The following is a 13,390-nucleotide window of genomic DNA, read 5'->3' on the forward strand; positions in this document are numbered from 1 at the left end:
CTTTTAGATTTGATTTGGGTTTGTTACAATCCAAAACTCAAAATGAAATTTTGAATAACAAAATTGTGGAGATTGGAACTAAAGGAGACATTTAGGTACAAAACATGTTCTAAGTGAAATCTAAGAGTTTAACATAGCACATATTTTATGTTACAATCACTTATTGATTGTAGACTTCTCTTAGATTTTCAAGGTGATATGAGAGTGACTCTCATTCATGAAGATTCCACTTGTGTCTGTGAAAAAATATTTATATATTTTCCGATAATAGAAAACAATAATTTGCCTTTGTTTTGCAGTCTGCAAGCATCAAGGTCTTTTATGACTTTAATACATGGTGTTTCTGCTGACCAGCTGGTGTAGGTGATACTTCCTCAAAAGAAGTACTTCCTGTAAAGGAATGAGGTCTCTTCCTAAAATCTAAAGTGCCAAATTCTTTGATTATTTTCATAACAAAGTTCCCCTTTGTCTCTGGAAGGAAGAGGAAGATGAAGATGTTGAGCTGATGGGAACCTCAGTAAAGATAAGGAAGCAGAAAGACATGAGGTTTTCCTGGAAATGAATCAGAGGAAGATAATTTTATTTTAATTTTTTGCTTCTCCTTTTACAGCATTTTGAACATGATGACAAAATGATGATGATGGCAAAGTTTAACTTCATGAAATCCAGTTTGTTTGGTTACTGTGACATGGTACACTCCAGTCTTTAGGTGTGAAACAGCAATAGAAATAAAATATTTAAAATTTTCTTCTTTCCTGAAGGCAAGATAGGCAGGGTGAGTAGTCAAAATAATTTGCGATGTTGCTTGCAGAAGTATGAAAGAGAGACCCTGGGATGGGATTAAAACAACTCATAAAGATTAATACTGGCAGGTTAATCATATACTCACTGGTTTATCAGTAACTGCAAGAGATGCAGCAATAGTGAGCATTTGGGAGAACAGACCTCCTGAGGTCTGGCACTTTGGATTAGTGCAGTTTGGGAGGATGAATGTTTGAGATGGAAAGGTTCATCAAGCCGTGAAGCAGAGGAGGTGCCCAGCAAAGCAACCTGACTTCTTGTAGGAGACACTGGAGCTATATCAGAGTCAGCATGGCTGGACTTCATAAGAGAGGGAGAGAGGGATCCAAGGCTGATGGTTTTAAACCAGCCTTGGTGCTGTCTGACAGGGATGAGCAGTCCTTCTGCAGTGTTCCAGCTATGCTTCTGCTGAGACCAGTTCCTGCAAAAGGACCAGCAAAGAAAGTAAAATCAGAGAGAAGGAACTGAGACATGAAAGTGGAAGTTACCACAGCAGAACACACCATTGATCTGGTACAGTGCCAAGAGTTAACACTGATCCCATCATGTATTTTTCCATCTCTCTATTGAGTTAGTGACTCTATGACTTTAATGTCTATTCAGCACCGTTCAGAGGTACTGCCACTTGCAATTGCACTTCACTGTGAAACTGGTGCAGACCAGGAAAGAACAGCATGGAAAACATAAATGTTTCATTTTTGTTCCATTTCGCCTCATGCTGTTCTTATTTTCACACAGGAAACTCAGGCATTAGAAATTCCCCTTTATAGCATTGCAAGGGAAGCTGCAAACTGCGCTGTCAGAGAGGGCATAGGGAAGAGGGCATGGTAGCTACATCTGTTAAGTGGAGGGAGTGATGTGTTTGTTACCTGGGCATGCCCAGTCAGAGGCAGCTATAGGCCAGCTCTTGTTCTTTTCTTCTGCAAAGAAGGGTGTGTGGAAAGAGCTGGGAACGGAAAGTCAATGGAAACAATTTGCAATTTGATTTGGGAAGCATCCTTTACATTTTGACCCCACCATCAGTGTCTCCTGAAGGTGCTGTATCTGCTTTTCTTGTCATGGATGAGGATTTGTTCTTGTCATGGATGAGGATTTGTTCATAGAGGTTTGAAAGGGATCATCCTTTGTGAGGGATCCACCAGTTCCCAACACAAAGAGCATTACAACCAACCACTGGTACTGAACATGCAAAGAACAGTACAATCTCATCACAGAAGAAGCTGTGATATCATAGTCCCTGCATTTCTAGGATATTGGCTTGTTTGATGATGCTTAAGCAATCTCAGCAGAACATGCCTGCCATCAATGCAAAAAAAGGTCAGAGAGATAAAGGTTGTGGATTTTCAGTTTTGCTACTCTTCTTCACATTAACTAACTAAACCATCCACAAAACCTTTCTTTTCAAATGTACCATTTCATAGCATTATCAGGCTAGCAGCTAGGAAAATAGCCTGATAGTATCACACTTGGACATGGAAGCAAGCGGGAGCAGATAAAAATGGTACAGAAATACCTCACCATTTAAGAACTAGATGAATTTAATTTTTTTAAATTAGTTTTTCTAACCAGCTGGAACTTCCTTCAAAGTTTCCATGATGATTTAGTCCAGAATATTGTCAGTGTCTTTTGATTTTTTGAAATTTTAGATGTTAGCTCTAATTTTTACAGTAACAAAATTAAAAGTATTATCCCCTGCCTATCCTATTATTTTGAAAGAAGTTTGGTAAATATGTAATGCATTTTCTGTAGGTATGGTGGTTGCAACAACCAACCTCTCAGTTCTTCTGAAAACTAAATGCTAACAGCTGGTGCTGCCAGCTGCAGTACTCACCACTTCTGGAAGGAGCTTGTCCATCTTATATCAAAAAGATGGCTGAACCCAGGCAGACAGAACTCTGTCAGACTGAGGAAATGTTTTCTCTCATGCCTTTTCTGCACCTTCAGCTTAAGTAACCATCCTACTCTGAGGCTGAGGTTAATGTTTACTTTGTAAGATTTCTGTTGATTTATGGTTTTTGTAGCAATTGGACAATGCTTAAAATGGGTGGATTAAATATTTCAGTCCCTCAACAGGAGAGGGCCCTCTGAATGAGAACAGTCAGTAGCATGAGTGCTCCCTATTTTGATACAGGGAGTGATGAAGGGAGTGAATATAAAATCTAACCCAGGTTTCAACTGCTGAAACACACACTCCTGCTTTAATATCAGAGTTTCTTCTGTGGTTATTCCTTTAGAAGCAGTAAATATATTATTTGAAAATTTTAAATAGAAAACTCCCTAAAACTCAACACTAATTCAGAGCTCAGCACAATGATAATAAATAAGAATGGTAAAACTGCAGAAAGAAAGGACTTTATGGTCCTGCTAAAGAGGAGGCATGGAATACCATTTGTAATCATGACAGAAAAAGGAAAAATAATTGATCATCCTATACAAAGGTAGAAGAGTTTGGGGTGGGAAGTGATTAGATGCTGCAGTGGTCAGCAGGACCGGCAGTCGTTGAGTAGCACAGTCCAGAGGTGGAGCTCAGCAGTGGTAAAGTGTAGGACTGTGTGCTGATGTGCAGCAGCAGAGTGCTGCGTGTCCTAGGCCAGTACAAAGCTAGCAGATACAACTTCTTTTTTTTTGAGCAGTTACTTATTTATAAGATGGGCTGAATTTTCAAACTGTCTGCTGTCTCAGTACTCTCTCAAAGTCTTACTCTCTGTATCTCTCCAGGGCTCTTGTCTTCCAGCTCTCAGCACTGCATGTGTATTTATTAACCTGTGTGCCATCCATGAGGCAACAGAATGTATTACAAGAACTTCCTCCTGATTTTGCTACAACTGATATGCATGGAGAGTGCAGTCAGTTTGCTCCAGAGGATGCAAGTGAGAGTTTGTCTGTACCAAATGCCCAGGGATCAGGGCTGATCCCTGACAGTCGTAGAGACAATCAGGACACACAGTTACTCGATGTCAGCTCACAGAAATAGAAGTTGTTATTCTACATGTTTATGCATGTGCAGTGTTTGTAATCAATACTAAGTCCTTTAGAGTGTGATAGCAAAAAGAGATGACATGAAAATTGTTTGCAAGAACTATGCCTATGTTTAATCCTCTCTTCATCCTGCTCTTAATCCTGAGCAGAACCTTCTTATAAAGTAAGAAGCATAGACACAAATCTTGCTGCTTTAAAATGATAGCAATGGAGGAAGACTTGAAATACAACGGATGTGTTATGCCTGAACAGTGGAAATTACTTATGGTGGCTTATCAGAGCTTGGTGCAAAATGTCTTTTCCTCAGCGGCATTCATCTCCACAGCCTGATGACGTTTCCTCTTAAAGTGGCAGGTTTTAAATTCTTCTGTGATTTCGGAGGTTGACTTCCCTTTTGTTTCTGGGAGGAACAGGTAGATAAGAACCGCTGAAATGACCAGGACAGCAATAAAGATGAGGAAGCAAAAAGGACCAAGAAGCATCTGGAGATAAAAAATAGAACAAGATGAGTGATTTCCTTGGCAACACTTGCCCCTATAGATTCTTGAAATTTGTTGATCTGTTCCTGTGAAATAAGGAATAGGGTCATTTTACAGAAACAATATTTATTTGTCTTTTAAATCTCTTCTTGGGGCAGAAGATGGTTTCTGAAGTATTGGGAAGTGTTTTATATAAATCGTCTTCCTATGCTGTACCAATAAGGAATTCACAGTTTTGATAATCTACAAGTCATTTCATCCTACTCCCTGTCTAGATCAGCCTAGAAATCCAGATTAAATTGACAGAGTCAAAGAGAAGATTTGAATCAAATTACATACTACAGCAAAGGGGAAAATCATTCCAGTGAATGTGAGGCCTAGCCAAATGATGATTCCACCAATTACAAAAGCGGATGCCCTTGTTGAGAGGGTGAAGACTTCATTCATGACAGACACAACAGCTCCAGCTGAAGAAAAAAACAACAAAAAAAGTGATAGAAACATTGTTGTAATTGACCATTTCCCATAGAAGTTACCTCAGTTCTGCTACTGTGGAAATTCTGCTGTGTTTTCAAGACGTTCGTGGTTGTCATATACAACCCTTACAATACTAAAGGCTGCCATTTGAACTTGGAGACTTTAGTAACTACTGGTAGTGTTTAGTCAGAGAACTTCCAGAGTAAATACTGGTCTTAGGTGAGTGAGGTTTTAACAGAGAGCTGTAAGTTTGGGTCTGGTGTTACTGATGTAGGCAATTAAGAGTGACATTAAGAGAGGACAAGCAAGAACACAGAAGTGCTATGAAACCGATTATGCATGCTGTCAGGTGTCATTCTTTCACAGAGTATGATTTTAGAGGTAAGTTGAGAAAACTCTGATATTTTAGAAAAGCTTATCTCTGCCCTTTGGCAGAGATCAGACGTTTGAACCTTTGTGCACTGAACAGTATTTACACCGTGCAAAACAAGTCTTCGTGAATTGATTAACAAGAATTTATTTGGTTTGAACCAGTAATCCAGTGAGAGAAAACAGGGTCCTGATTCATCTGGGTGTGAATGATTTAATATAATTTGTTAAAGACATTGTTTCTTGAGTGATTAATTCATCAAAAATTGAGATTCCCTCAATCTCCGTCTCAACTAAGCTGTTGATTTTCAAAGACATACTCACGCATTCTAGTTCTAATACATTCATGGCCTGTGCTTATCCCTGTGGTCCAAGCTTTCCTGTGGCTTTTATTGTTGTACTCACCTGGTCCTAGTCCATAAGTAATGATGAATAAAAATATGAGAATAACACTGCAATAACGCAACCAGAGGAACTGATCCTAGACAAAGGTGAAGGGAGGGAAGAGAATAAAAATTACTTTTATAGCTGTAGCACAGCTGATCCAAGCACAGGAGCAGCAATATTTGTGAAAAAGCCCATGATCCTGAGCTGTGTAATAGATGCTCTCTAGACCTACTTATCCTTCTTTACTGAACACAGCGGAAGGCCAGAAGCCGCTTGTTGTGTCACGCCTACAGAAGTGAGCTTGTATTTAGAAGATATTCTGACCTGCTGGTTTGGACATGAAAGCTAAGGCTGACTATCTGCTGTCCTGCACAGAGAATTCTGATGCAGGTGCACTCCAGAGAGACATTTGCTTACGCTCAGCAGAAGGCTCGTTTCAAGCAACACCAGTATCAGTGCCATCAGCAAATAACCACCACACAGGAGCATTCGACGTCCAAACCGATCGATTATGGAGCTCTGAGGAATAGGAAAAAATTGCCTATCACTGGAAGCATGGCAAAATCCATCTGTGAGCCATCCAACAAATCAAGCATTCTCCTTGAGCTCTTTTTACGTCAGAGAACACAAGTCTTATTGGTACCAAGTTTGTTATTTTATTGAACTCCTTCTAGACTCTCTAATTCTATGAATTACCATCACTGCCCAGCATTGCAGCTACTTCTACTGCCCAGCTACTTCTTAAACACTGTAATCAATGGAAGCATGTTACAACTCCATTTGAATGTATAGATACACACAAATACATGGAAATGAGTACACATATTTATGTTTGAATGACATTTCATAAGGGATTCTTATAAGGACCATGCTGCTCTTAGTGACCAGGGCTAGAACACAAGAAGTTGGATACTCACCAGGTCTGAGCGGAAACCAGCCATTTCCCCTTGAAAGATGGGAAGAAACACATGAAAGTTGGGACAAAATTTGCAGTGGGTGGTAACAACCACTGTACAGATTTATGCAGCACCACAGAAAAATTCTTTGGTTCATGAGGAGAAGATTCATTTGCTTTAAGGAAGAATACTTTAATTCTTAAAACCCCAGGAAGCTCTGACTTACACAGAATATGATAGAGATGAGTTCAGAGATTGAAACTCCTAGAGATACATATGGAATTATGTTTTCCTGCAGATTGGCTGTCCGAAAAATTTCTGAGGTGTAGAAGGTGATCTGGGAAATAAGAAAAATAAAGCATAATAATAGATGTGATATGTGCTTATCCAGCATCACTGAGAACGAGATTTGTCATCACTGCAAAACCAGCAATACATTATTGGGCTTAGGAGAGGTGACATAACTGCTCCAAATGTGAGAAATCAACAGGTTAATGGCAATCAAGAAAAGGGATTTGTAAGTCCAGAAAAAAAAAAAAAGGAAAACAAAAAAGTAGTTGAAAGGAGCATATTGCCTGTAAGATTTGGGGAAAAGGTGTCGTTCTGACAAAAAGGAAAAGGAAAAGGACAAGACGAGAAAGAAAAGCAAATCTCAGTCTTAGCAGACCATACATTGTCATCCAAACAGTTGATTCTGATGACCTTTTCCAGCTGCTAAACAGAAGCTGCTCATCTGCAGAGTCCCTGAGGGAATGGGCACCATTTCCCTGCCAGCAGAGTGCAGAGGGAATTCCATTGCTGGAAGCTGGAATGAACCACCTCCAGCAGAGCTCACAGGTTGAACCAGGGCTTATGGAGAGAGACCCCTAGACAAGTGATAAAATGAAGGGGAATGACTGCCAGCTTGGGCTGCATTGGGCTCAGCCAATGTGGAAACAGCTGAAAGGATATTACTTAATGGATAAATGTCCTTTATCAAATGAAATGAAACCGGATGGAAATAGCTGGCCATCTTCTACTGCAGAAGTCAAAGAAGGTGGTGCTGGGTTGCTGCAAGCCTTAGGATACTTGCAACCCTTTCCTCTATAGACTCTTTGGTCATACCACCAGGGGAGTGAAGGCAACAGTGCCCTTGCAGGAACTTCGGCTGAGTTGGATCTCTTGTATTCCCACCTAAGAAGCTCCCTTAAAGGTATGAAGAATACTGGGGATGATGCCACAGGTCTCAGGCAGTGTGCTCTGTGTGAGGAGGAATAATGTAGCCCCAGAGGAAAGGGACAAGTTGGCACTGTGGCACTTTGGAGGCTTAACAGCAGATCTGAGCACGGAAATAGGGCATACTCAACTGCACTCAGGCCACAGAGCTGTAGACTCAGTAAAAGGAGGACCATGGTACACAGCTGTGGGTACACGGATCGTTCTCTCAGCACCTCTAGGACATTCATGATTTTCGTGCCTTTTGTTATAGCCTTTTCCTTCATCAAGTCATCAAATTCTGTGTGATAGTTCCCTTCTCCCCAGAGTTGCTTCATGGCTATAGAAGAGACAGAATGAAGTATACTCCTCCATCATCTGCTCCACTCATACTTCTGTGTTTTTCAACTTTTAATGACACTAAATATTTGCAGTTGAGTCCATGCTTTGATTCATAAGTTACTGAGCAAAGGACTGGAAGGAACATCACTTACTGGAACATGGTGAAACTTCCCTGGAAAATGTTGTGGCAGTTAGGGGTAGATCTTAAATATTTCTGATGACTCTACTTGGTCTGGAGGACTTTAATCATGTAATTATCAAGAAATCTGTAGCTGGCTAATAGAAAAGCCAATTCCTGCTGTTAGCTTCACTTTCCCAAGAGTTATGATTTAACAAAATAAGGATCTAAATTTTCCTTTTACCTTTCAAGCAACCGGCTTTGTTGTCTTTTTGCAGCAAAAGATAGGCCGGGGACTCGGGAAAGAATGGTAAAAAGAGCAGTTGAATCAATGCCACCAGTCCAGAGAAGGACAATAGCACATTCCACATGTCTTCAGTTCCTAAAAGATCTCTATGAAAGCATGTTAGAATCTATTTATAGTCCAGTAAAATTACAGTTTATAAATAATTTGGTATTTTCTAAATTCTAGGCTAGCTAAAGAGACACAAAATACATACAGTCCTTGAAAAGTTAAATTGAAATAGATGATGTTTAGGTTAGGGACAGGAAAATAGATTAATACTTCATTTCTTCTGCAAGACTGCAGACTCTTAGAGTTTGAATAATTTCTGAAGGTCAGAATATTCTCACAACAGCCCTTTGAACCAATACTGCAAGTCTGCATGAGTTTATCAAGAAATCAGCAAAATTTTCAGATCTCACAGATTTACTAAGAGTATTTACATAGTCTTTTCTTATTAACTTCAGCAGAGAGACTGCACCTCCAGAGATGGAGTCTTCCTTCTCAAGGGACAGGCCTTTCTCTCCCCAGGGAATGACATGGAAACCTCAGTGACTTGTATGGGGTAGATGCCTCCTTTTTGACTGCTGTATTTAAGCAAAATAAAACCCCACCCTTGGTGTATGTCTGTTTCTAGGACTGGAAGAACACCACTTTCCTGCTATATAGAACAAAAATAAATATAAAACAGGCTGAGAAGTAGCAGCACAGGCACCTTAATCCAAGAATTCTTGCTACAGTTTTTCCTAGTGCAAGAAACACTGTCGAGGTCACATTTATAAATCCACGCAACTTCTTAGGTGAGATCTCTCCAGCATACTGAACATGGGCATTCATATGTATTCCTAAAGGGAGAAGACAGGAGAGTGCTAAAGCTGTAGAAAGAAAGAGAGACGGCCCCTTTTCAGCTCCCCTTCAGCTCTCTCCTCTCTCTTCTGAACTCTTTCCCATATATCCTCTGCAGTAATAGGCTGAAAACGCACCTTTTACTTTAAGCAAGCTGTTTAGCTAATCCATCAGATCTCTCTACAAGACCTCTTGAAGGCAAAGGACAGCTTCTCTTACCTTGCCCCAATTTGTTCCTTGTTCCACTGGGTTACAGCACACTCCTGGGTACTCCCAGCAGGAAGATTTCTGTATCCACCCCAAAGAAGTCACATTAACATGGAATAGTGAGGAGTCCTACCAGCACCGATGCCCTCGAGGAAGCGCCCTGCCAGGATCATCTCAAAAGACTTGGCTCTCCTACTGAAGCCAGTGTGCAGCGTGGCTGTTATTAGGACCACGTCATTGAACAGGAGACATTTCTTCCTGCAACAGCAAACAACACGTGGATATGATCCATGTTTTACTTTTTCTTCTTTGACTAATGTCTGACTGTTCCTCTGGATTTACAGACTGAAGCCATGGCCGTGTTTAAGTCCATTGCTTATAAGACAATCAAATCTGGTTATGAAAAGGCATGAGGTCTTTGCAGAGGAGTGGAAAGGGAAAAGCTAGATTCCTCTTACTCGCTGTGTGAGCAAACCATGAGGCTGAAGGAAACTGCTGGGGGTAAAATGTCAGCAAAAATACGGGAATTGTATGCCAACAAAAGCTGTGGCAAGGGAATCAGAAATATCTACATGTTCTTGTTTCTCCAATGCATGCAGGTATAGTTTTACATGCTGGGTAAATTCTGTGGCAGCAGAGGGCAGTGAGATTCTGGTATCCTTTCTGTTAGTTGAATAATATTTAATTGCTTCCCCTATTGCAGCCCTGGGTAGCAAGATGCTGGGAAATATACTTACTTTCCGAATTTTGCAGTCAGGTACCCACTGCACAGACACCCTATCATCCCACCTATGCAGTACACAGACACAATGAGGGACCACAGTAACATCAGGGTCTCCTGAGGCAGCACAGAACCGTATCGCTCCAGCCAAGTTTCGTTGATAAATTTCTGAATGTACTGGGACAGAGAAAGAGATTTTTGTTCCGCCAAGGCACTAATCATAATGTTCTTCATAACGTTTACAATTAAAAAAAATTGGATTAATAGTCATGACTAAAGGTGTGACTATAGGACACTTGTTTGCAATTAGGAGTGATATTTCCTCTCATACAGCCTAATAGTGTAAGAGAATCTTTCAAAAATAAATTATACTCTAGTGCATTGAATCCAAGCTCTCCTACACCAAAAAATTAGAAACTTTTACTCATTATAGTAAAGTGCAAATGTTCTTGTGGCTAGAATGGATGTAAAGAGAAAAGGGCTGAGCTGAAGGCTGACTCTATCAGCTAGATTTATTTCTTTTTCTCCATGTCATAAACTTTAAGGAGATATCTCAATATGTTGTTTCCACAAACTTCTGTGGGAAGTTGTCTTTGGAGCACAGCTCCTAGGAATCATGCGAACTTTGACAGGACAGTATGGCATTGGAAACAGCTGGGAATAAACTGACATAGCAATACCTAAGAGCTTTTGTAAAGCATCTGCGAAGTGTAAGGCCTAGGACCACGAGGAACAGTTAGAGATGTGATTTTTTTTCTCCAGCTTTGCTTACCGGAGAAGTATAATTTATCACAGACATTTGAAAACCAGAGAGGTGGGTTCCACCAATTCCCAGCACCATAATCATTAGCAATAGCCTCCGGTATTGAACCTGCCAAAGAGAATGAAACACATCCTAAGTTCCTGATACCAGCACACCTTTCAGGCTGTGAGATAATTTACAGGATCTTATATCTTCACATTTCTATGATTAAGAAACCTTTAAAATGCAAAAACCCATCTTGAATTTTTCACTAATCAACTTAAATTCATGGGAAATTGTTAAATTACAAATCTGTACATTCTGCTATATTCGTCTCCTGGTTATTAGCAATCTGAAAAGATACATTCTCTAATTCTGTTAGTTCTGCTAACCACAGAAAACAAAAATCATAAACGCCTTGTTGAGATCATTTGTGTTTACCTTTGTACTAGAAAGAAGCTACAGCTTTCTTGAATCCCTTTTTGCTTTCACCTTTGCCTCCTCAGGGACAGTGTTCACCATTTTCCAGAGATGACTCAAGTCTGTCCTCTTAAATCTTATTTTTTTTTTACATTTCACTTTTATGAACCCCATATGAAATGACATTTTTAGAGGCACTATCTGAATTACTCCTATTGGAAATGCTGTGTTTCTATGATGTACACTGAATTTCAGAGCATTCCTCACAAGCACATATGTTTTCAGGCTTTTAGTCAGGTCACACTTTAAACTGATGAGTATCCTCAATTGTCCTTGACAGTGCAGAGCAGTGAAGTGGGAGGGGTTTTGTGGTTTGTGTTTTTCACTAAGTTCTCTATCTTTCCCCAAACTCCCATCTTCCCTGGTTTCCTAGGTCCTCTTTTAAACCTCTCACTGTTTTGCATTTCTAATGTATTTTCTGCAGGTGTCATTTAGTCAATCTTATTGCTGAGCCAGTGTTGTCCCAAGAACATGCTCTGTTGCTCATTTTAATTACAAGAAAGAATGATTCCCTTTGCTGTAATCTTTAAGGACCATGCTGCTCTTAGTGACCAGGGCTAGAACACAAGAAGCTGGATACTCACCAGGTCTGAGAGGAAACCAGCCATTTCCCCTTGAAACCCTGCCCGCTCTGAGAGCCCTTGTCAAGTCTGTCAGATGAGAGAGATGGGTTCCACACTGAGATTGTAAGAGCTTGGGATCATAGCGCAGAAGTTAAATTCTAACTATGTGGCTTTTAGCAAATTGTGTCCTCCCCTGACACTGGCCAGGGCCTCTTCTTGCTGGTTTAATTATTCTAAGACCCAGATACAACAAGCTGATTACAACATTGGTAAATGTTTATCCCTCTTGAATTGGGAGCACTCCCCCTTACTCGCACTGCTAAAACACCTGCGTGTTCCTGTTGTGTGAGGAGTCAGACAGTGCTACCATCTTCCTTTCAGGGGAGCAGAGTCCCTCTTCACCTCTCCGACAAGCGGCTTAGGCAGGGGATGTTTTCCTCCCCTCCAGTCTACAAAAGGCCTTCAGAATTGTAGCTGAGCCATAATGCCTCTTTCTGCCTGCTGGAAGATTTACAATTGCTTGAACAATTTCCCAGATGCAGGAAACAAAGTATTGGAATATTGGCATTTTGTGTCCTTGCTAACACCCAGTTCTTTATAAGGGTCAGAGTTTTTCCAGAACTGGTCAAAAGCCTCGCTCTTTCCTATCTGTAAGAGTGGAATTGACCCTCTGTGTGCCAGAACAAGATGCCACATCTCAGTGGGCAAAGAGCTGATGAGCCTGGAGGAACTAGAGGGGAAAGGAAGATTTTTCTTTGAGGTGAGGAGGGAAGGAAGGACACATATGGCAGCTCTGGACCTTTCTGGAGAGGTTTCTAAACACTGTCTGTGGCCAGTTTTTAACATCTGGTTGATCAAACAGTCCCTGCAGAGCCCTGTTCCTCTTGCTCCTCTTGTCTGTGTCCCTCCTAGAATACTCCTACTGCTGTCTCATTTTCATCTGGCCTCACACTATTGTTCAGTGCTGTACAATGGAAAAAACATGCCTTAAATACCTAGTATAGTTTTTATTTATTTTCCTAAAGAAGAGGACAAGATTCATCCTTCCACCTGGGATTTGAACACTGCAAGAAATGTGCTTTTTCCAGACCCAGTATGGAGCTCAACCAATACTCTGGGCTTTAAGTGATTTTGTCTTCAAAGATGCCCTTCGTTGCGCTTGTGTGATCCTGGATCCTACACTGCAGATTCACAAGTACTTCTTCAACCTTTATTCCCAATCCATAATAGTTTATGTCAGTGTTAATGATTTACTACTTTCCCTCTTGTGGACTGCCTTTAGTAAGAGGGAAGAAGTAACACAGGTTGAACACAATCATGCTGTAGGAAGACATGTATAAAGAAATGAGTTTTTAACGTCTTGTAAAACAGTAAAAACTTCCTCATTGGGAAACAATAAGCCTGAGAAAGACAAAACCAAATAAAGACCTTTAAAATAATCAAGGCCTAACCTAATATTTTCTTTTCAAAACACTTCAAATGCTTCTTTTTTTCTCTCCATGCATT

At 40.5% G+C, this 13,390-nt stretch overlaps 1 protein-coding gene across 3 annotated transcripts; it reads right to left on the bottom strand.

Moving 5' to 3' along the window:
- Nucleotides 1-559: 559 nt before the first annotated feature.
- On the bottom strand, nucleotides 560-12,028 carry LOC116453109 (solute carrier family 2, facilitated glucose transporter member 11-like). 3 transcript variants are annotated; one of them, XR_004243683.1, is made up of 14 exons: nucleotides 11,906-12,028; nucleotides 10,872-10,970; nucleotides 10,116-10,276; nucleotides 9,512-9,636; nucleotides 9,041-9,170; nucleotides 8,287-8,435; nucleotides 7,735-7,922; nucleotides 6,615-6,725; nucleotides 5,910-6,011; nucleotides 5,511-5,586; nucleotides 4,599-4,726; nucleotides 4,043-4,262; nucleotides 1,671-1,747; nucleotides 560-1,222 (listed from the first exon to the last, which is right to left on the bottom strand). XR_004243683.1 is itself a non-coding variant. In XM_032128210.1 (13 exons), the coding sequence occupies exons 1-12, from the start codon at nucleotides 11,927-11,929 to the stop codon at nucleotides 4,056-4,058; spliced, it is 1,500 nt and encodes a 499-aa protein (XP_031984101.1). In that variant the 5' UTR covers nucleotides 11,930-12,028; the 3' UTR covers nucleotides 560-1,222; nucleotides 4,043-4,055. The 3 variants fall into 3 exon arrangements, 2 of the variants coding, with proteins under 2 accessions (XP_031984101.1, XP_031984100.1); XM_032128210.1 differs by lacking the exon at nucleotides 1,671-1,747; XM_032128209.1 differs by lacking the exons at nucleotides 560-1,222; nucleotides 1,671-1,747 and having other exon boundaries at nucleotides 3,759-4,262.
- Between the last annotated feature and the right edge of the window lie 1,362 nt (nucleotides 12,029-13,390).

This window comes from Corvus moneduloides, chromosome 18 (assembly GCF_009650955.1).
Source record: "Corvus moneduloides isolate bCorMon1 chromosome 18, bCorMon1.pri, whole genome shotgun sequence".
Taxonomy (NCBI): Eukaryota; Metazoa; Chordata; class Aves; order Passeriformes; family Corvidae; genus Corvus; species Corvus moneduloides.

What these genes read in the sequence shown, in the direction of transcription:
- LOC116453109 (XM_032128210.1), bottom strand. Translation starts at nt 11,929, where the DNA reads ATGGCTGGTTTCCTCTCAGACCTG. An exon ending in CTGACTGCAAAATTCGGAAA is followed by an intron (nt 9,637 to 10,115) that starts GTAAGTATATTT and finishes TTGCTGTTGCAG; the next exon opens with GAAGAAATGTCTCCTGTTCA. An exon ending in AAACGAGCCTTCTGCTGAGC is followed by an intron (nt 5,587 to 5,909) that starts GTAAGCAAATGT and finishes ACCTTTGTCTAG; the next exon opens with GATCAGTTCCTCTGGTTGCG.